At 37.6% G+C, this 7,248-nt stretch overlaps 1 protein-coding gene across 1 annotated transcript; it reads left to right on the top strand.

The window, feature by feature from the left end:
* LOC109838713 lies at positions 742 to 5,589 on the top strand. Its single transcript, XM_020407139.1, has 2 exons — positions 742 to 1,134; positions 5,467 to 5,589. Exons 1-2 carry the CDS (start codon positions 742 to 744, stop codon positions 5,587 to 5,589), a joined length of 516 nt encoding a protein of 171 aa, XP_020262728.1.

Raw genomic sequence — 7,248 nt, 5'->3', positions numbered from 1 at the left:
CTGCCAGCAAGTAAAGGCAGAACATCAGAGACCGGTAGGAACCTACAGCCTTTACCCATTCTGGAGTGGAAGTGGACAGATATTTCTATGGACTTCATTGTAGGATTGTCGAGATCAAAAAAAGGGAATGATTCAGTTTGCGTGGTAGTAGATCAACTGACAAAATCAGCACATTCCATACCAGTAAAGACGACATACACGGCAGATACGTATGCACGGATATTTATTTAGGAGATCGTGAGATTACACGGAGTTCCAGAGATGATTGTGTCAGATCGAGGCACGATTTTCACTTCACATTTTTGGAGAAGCTTCCCGAACTCTTTCAGCAGCAGATTATCTTGTTCTAGTGTGTTTCACCCGCAGACGAATGGACAGACGGAGAGAGTGAACCAAATATTGGAGGACATGTTGCCGACATGTGTCATTGATTTCTAGGGTACGTGGGAGGACAACATCCCATTAATCGAATTCTCTTATAATAATAGCTACCAAGCGACTATTAGGATGGCACCATATGAAGCATTGTACGGGAGGCCTTGTTGATTACCTATTTGTTGAGCAGAACCAGAGGACAGCCTATTGCTTGGACCAGAGCTTGTGAAGCAAACTACGGAGAAGATAGCAATCATTCGAGAGCGCATTCTTGCAGTGCAGAGTCGTCAGAAGAGTTATGCAGATCATAGGTGACGACCGTTAGAGTTCCAAATTGGGGACTATGTGTTATTGAAAATATCACCAATGAAGGGAGTTCAGCGTTTTGACAGACGAGGAAAACTTACCCCGAGGTATATTGGACTATTCCTGATTAGTGAGCGCATTGGAGCTATTTCATATTGGCTAGACCTACCAGCATCCATGTCGAGCATACACGATGTTTTTCATGTTTCAATGCTTAAGAAGCACCTACGCGACGATGAGGAGCAGCGAGTATTAGACGCACCAAAGATCGAGATTCAGGAGGAACTGACTACTATTGAGATTCATGTATGTATTCTTGCCAAGGAGGATAAGAAGTTGAGAAACAAGGTGATACCTTTAATTAAAGTTCAGTGGAATCGGAGAGGAGCTGAGGAGACTTCTTGGGAACGCGAAGAGGATATACGTCGCGACTATCCACACCTGTTTGAGCAGGTAAATTAAATTTAGTATGACTTGTTTATGAATTGTGGTTACCTGTATGGTAATGTTTATACTTAACGCTAAAATGATGGTATTAACACTTAGCTCCTAAGTACTCAGAACATATGGTATATATATGAGGGGTTCCTTGTTTGGATTTTTCGCTCGATGTACTTGTTCCATTTAGTTAGGGGTTAAGTGGGGGTATTTGCATTTTAGACTGTTAAGTATAGACATTGAGGATGATTCTTGGGAGCGCGAAGATGTTATGCATCGCGACTACCTACACCTATTGAGAAGGTGGATTGATTTATGTATGTGATTATTTGTATGGTTATATTTATATTTAACGCTAGAATAGAGGTATTGACACTTAACTTCTAATCATTCGGAACACATGGTATATATATGGGGGGTTCCTTGTTTGGATTTTTTGCCTGACGTAGTAATTCTGTTTAGTTAGGGGTTAAGTAGAAATATTGGTATCTTAGATTGTTAAATGTAGATATTGTTATGTTCATATCTGGAGACTAATGATGCGAAAACTCAAAATACCAAAGCTGTAGGTATTTTCAACAACTTTCTAAAAAATCTTATATCATCTCATTCCGATGTCGGACGCGAAAGTTATTACCAAAATACCAAAGGTTATTTTCCTAGTTAGAGTAGGGTTCCTAGTTCGGGTCAAACGAGTTTATTTCGGATTTGCATATATATATATATATATACTTATGTTTTCATGAAAATTATCATTTTTACATCAGAGTTTCAAACTCTAGCAGTCTCTATTCCTCTCTCTAAAGCCCTAACCCTAAAATTAAGAATTTTGAGAGCTTTGTGAAGCAAATATCGACACAAGGTGAGATCATCGACGTGTAGCAAGGAGAAAACGGGTTGTTTATTTCAGAGGCTTACATAGATATTTGAGGCAAGATTATCTTCATCCAAACCTATCCCCATAGTTAAATAACTAGTGTAGATGATTAATATGATGTTGAATATGTGTTTTCATGCTTTAATCTTAACCTGAGGTGTTAAAAGTCAGATTTTTGATAGTAAAACTTAAAACAAATGCTAGATTAATAATATTTTCTTACTGTTTATGATAGTATCATAATCATGATCATTAGGGTTTTTCATAATTTTATTCATATATGAGAAATTTAAGTGATGTACTATATATATGTTTTTCTGCAGAAAACTGCAGCACTTATATAATCTTTAATTGAGAGTTTAACATAGCAAACAAACTCTAAATTTAACCAAACTAGTTTTAAATGAAATATATATGTATCTAGTTTCTAAAACAGAAAACCATTATTAAAAAGAGTTTGTATAGAGAAAGATATATTATATTTACTAATAATATATCCTGCGGAAAAACGGCTACACATATATAAAGTTTAACTAGAGATTTGGGATAACAAATGAACTCCAAAATGAATCAAACTTATGTCATTTGAAAGATTTGTGAATCTAGTTTTCAAAACAGAAAACCATTTTTAAAAATAGTTTTCCTAGAGAAATATATGCTTGTTTTACTAACAGATATCATGTCTGTTTTTCCTGCTCGTTTTGTGGAGCTTTGTTGCGCTGTTTTGAGGTGCGTTCGCGGAGTTTTAAGCCGCTTGATGTTATACGTATAGTCATGAATATGTTATGTTATACATTTAAGAATCCCAATGGGATTATGATAAATTTTGATTTGATCATATTTGAATTAGATATAGTTCATATACATGTTGGATGTCGTTGATGAGCACAGCTTAGTACTATATGGGACAGTGCATCGACACACCAGATATACACAGTTTATACATGAGGTAGATATCGTTGATGAGCTTAGTTCAGTACTACATGAGATAGTACGTCAATATTCTACATGTACAGACCATTGAATCGGATTTTAGGAGGCTTGATCTAGCCGTCCGTCCCGCACTAGGGTGCGATAAGGCTCGTGAGCCGTATTTCTAGGATGCCTATTTGGTAGTCCGTCCCGCACTCATGTTATGCACTGAGATCACGATGAGACTAATGAGCCGTGTACACAGTTCATGATACCTACAGGGTAGTTCGTTGCACAGAGACAATTACTTGATAGCCTAAGTATGGTAGATGTCGATTTTGAATACGACCTATCATTGAACTATACGACTGAGATATGTTACTTTTGAAAGTATACAAAATTATGTGTTGGTATTTTATTCTATCTCTCTAGTGATTGTGGAAGATATTATAAATACGATGTGTTGATATCTTATTTCTTTTACTGTCTTTTTTATTTCTTAGTTGGGATCAATGATTAGAGATTCACAATTTGAGACTTATGGTATATACATGAGGGTTTTCTTATTTGGATTATTTTGCTCGACGTACTAGTCTCGTGTTATGGATTTCTAATTATTGGTTTCGTTATATTATCTTTTCTTAGTTCGGTATTAATGTTTAGATATCTACAATTTGAGACTTATGGTATATATATGAGGGTTTCCTTGTTTGGATTATTTCGCTCGATGTACCACTCTCGTGTTATGGATTTCTAATTATTGGTTTCATTAGATTGTCTTTTCTTAGTTCGGTATTAATGTTTAGATATCTATAATTTGAGACTTATGGTATATACATGAGGGTTTCCTTGTTTGGATTATTTTGCTCGACGTACTACGTCTCGTGTTGTAGGTTTCTAAATGTTAATCCTACTTAGATACGGGGAAAATGAATCTAGGTAGACTATGCTTAATAGATAGAGCCTTCACTCCATCTAGTAGCCCATTCCCTGGGGTCGGATGGAGAAAATCTTATTGTAGCGCTCTGACGCTCTTGTTGTTATTCTTTTTTTTAAATTACTTTTCAGGTAGTTCGGAGTTTCGGAGAGTCGCAGGGTGACGGAGTTCTGGCATAGTCGCCGTCGCGTATTTTTACTTATAGAGACTCCACTGTAGTTTTGAGTTTTATCCAGACATTAGAGTTTCATATTCATATTGTAAAGGCAGTGTGCCTTAGTACGATTCTTAGTTGATTCATGTTGAGACATTTTCATTATTCAGATATCAGATGTATTATAGCTGAGACTTGATTCTTTTCATTTATGAGATATCTCTTCTATATCATGTCTATTACATTTATTCCCTTTATTTTGCCTGTTTGTACCTGCACTTCTATTTGGTTCTACTAGAGGATATTACTATGATTGGTGAAACATGTTTATGCACAGTGTGGGTGCATGGCAGGTTTGACATCTCTGATTTCACCTTGGACTGCAGCCTTGTGTGAACCCAGGGGCGTCACAGTTGGTATTAGAGCTCTAGTTTCAGTATCCTTAGGATCATCCTGTGTCGAGTCGTGGAGCTAGAGTTTGTTTATATGCCAGAGGTCCTTCTAATGTGGTTAAGCATTATGGAGGCTACTGTGTCAACGGCTTTAGGTTTAACATCGTCGGTCTTGAAGAGAGACGACAAACGCAAAACAGCGGTGTGTTCTGCTCCTTCTCTCAACTGTCATACGCTAGTGCAAAAGATCTAAATCCGATACAGGGGGAAATCTATTGCTACGGTCAGGTAGAAGACATCGTGGAGATTTTCTATGGGATTAATAAGGAAGTCAGTCATGTGATGTTTAAGGTCTATTGGTTTGAGCAGAAAAAGATGAAGGATGACTATGGTTTCACACTCGTTAATCTTAACAAGGAAATATATTAGAATAAAAAATACATGTTAGCTGCTCACGCCAAACAGTGCTTTTATGTCAAAGATATAATGAAAAATGATGAATGAGTTATTCTTAAGAATCTGCCTAGAGCCTACATTCATGAAGTCGTGTCTGACGAAGATCACGATGAGGAGGTTATCTTGGCCGACGAAACAGTTGCTGAGTTTTTCTTAACACAAAATAATAATCTGGCCGATGAAATTACACGAACGTGCCTTGATGTACCTGCGATTATATGTGAGCCAAGGCGTAAAGGTAAAAAACATGTCTGCAGCGGAGTCGATAAAACTATAAGAAAAGTCCTTTCGTTGGCACGCACACAGTCGCTGGCTATCCGCACACGATCGCAGAGTAGAGGCTCAACATCATCATAATAATGAAATACTAGGTTATGAATTAAAAAGAACATTCATTGTATTATATTATTGCCTTTATGATTTTGTTGGATGTTCATTATGTTTTCAAAGTATAGATGACAAAAGGATTATGTAAGGAAGCGCTTGAGAGACTTTTTGGTAGACATTCTGGAGGCAACACACATGCCTCTACAACAGGCATTTTTATTTATTTATTATATCTGTACATTTCATAAACTATTAATGTGAGCCTAACATTTTTTTAACATTTACTACACAGGATGCAGAGATGCTACACATGACTCGCAGCCACAGGACACATCACGCGGAGATGCTCCACATGACGTGGAGACATAGGCTGATCCTACACAGTATGCAGAGATACCGCCACCACCGCATGTAGATATATTGAAGGAGAGGAGATTTGAGCTGTATAGCGTAGCTGTAGAAGCCGCGGTACTACCGCTAGATTCTATTATAGATCAGCGAGTCCACGGTCCGGCCAAGGTGAAGGGGGATTAGGATTATTATCATGCTTTACGCCCTTTCGCGCAGCATAGGTATGAACAAACAAGATGTAGATGCCTCGAACTGAAAGGTATGAATAGATTTTTATAGTTTATTGGTTATTATTTTAAATTTTAATAACAAATATGGATTGATTCATTATGGCATCCGATTCATTATTTCGCAGGTACCGGGCCAGGGAATAGAGCCTCATCCCTAATATTCATCGGAGGGCCGTGATCCGATGGGAAAATGGAGTGCTTGTCGGGGCCTTTGCCAATACTTTCAACAATTTCCTTGCCGCTTTAGCCAGGAGACATGATTTCTTCAATATTTTTTTGACGTGGAAGTCGCAGCAGATTGATGCGCTGGTGGTTTATTAGAGATATATATGTGTGAGTCATTTATTTTAATTTTCATCATTATTAGTTATTAGTTTATTATTATGTTTAATACTCTGATTTGTATCTGTTTTTTTTATATGCTGAAGCGATTTTTCTTTCTTGATGATAATATTTGTGCCTAGACTTACTGTTTCACGCAAATCAATTTATCATTCAAGAGATAGCGGTTTGAGGTGAAGAAAATATATTTTGTTCAAATAACAAAAGATTAGGAGAGATTCTGACATCTTGACGAGCGTCTGGATGGAGTAGAGTTTTTATACTTTACGATTACTGGGACATGGCTAAAATTCAAGTATTATTGAAGTATATATTTTTAATTTATTGTTTGAATTTCTATATTATTTTGATTTGACTTTGTTTTGCAGGCTCAAGCTGAAATAGCAAGGAGGAACCGTAACGCATCCCGCAGTTGCGAGCATCATGGGGTCTCCAGGTCCTTCAGACAGCATTATCATTAATTGGAGCTTAAGGTATATAATATATTAGCTTTTAAGTTGTCAAGTTGAGTATAATTTATGTGTTATGGGTTAATGATATATTTGAATAAAATAGGGAAGGGGAGATCTCGTACATTTTGCAGATCGTATTCTAACTTCCTGTAGCCTGAATTACGTCGATGAAGAGAAGAAAGCAAAGAATAAGGATCTGGCTATAAGTAGCAGTTCATTTATATATTCAATTTCATAACAATGCATCATTAGTAAGTCGTCTTGCCCGGGTTATTTTGATATATCGCAGGAGAAATTACATGCCAAGGTACATGAGCAAATGTCTGAGTCTCAGGTCGGTTCTAGCACTCCTTCCCGGTTACATAGAGAGGAGGAGGACTCCATCATCGAGACTGTCATTGGACCGAGTAGGAAGAACAGATACCAGTGGAGAGGATCCGAGCAGAGGCTGCACGAGTCTAGTAGCACCTACGAGTCTGCAACACCACCAGGAACACCAGGAAGCAGTTCATATCAATGCTTGATAGAGCAGCGGTTGAAAGCGATTAAAGATTGGCAGTCATAGCAAACAACATATCAGCGAATTGCGGAGGAAGAACGAAGGTGCCAGGAGCAGAGAGAATTGGAGTTCACACAATTCATATCGACTCTGCCTTAGGAGGCCTAGGAGGCATATAGCAGAGGGTTTATGTCGGATCA

The sequence above is a fragment of the Asparagus officinalis genome, chromosome 1 (assembly GCF_001876935.1).
Source record: "Asparagus officinalis chromosome 1, Aspof.V1, whole genome shotgun sequence".
Lineage (NCBI taxonomy): Eukaryota > Viridiplantae > Streptophyta > Magnoliopsida > Asparagales > Asparagaceae > Asparagus > Asparagus officinalis.
Note: the sequence above shows the minus strand (reverse complement) of the source record. Positions and strands in the feature narration are given on the sequence as shown.

Excerpts from the sequence above, each read along its gene's own strand:
- LOC109838713 (XM_020407139.1), top strand. The coding sequence starts at position 742 with ATGAAGGGAGTTCAGCGTTTTGACAGACGAGGAAAACTTACCCCGAGG. Across the intron at positions 1,135-5,466 it reads ATCCACACCTGTTTGAGCAG|GATGCAGAGATGCTACACAT; the intron begins GTAAATTAAATT and ends TTTACTACACAG.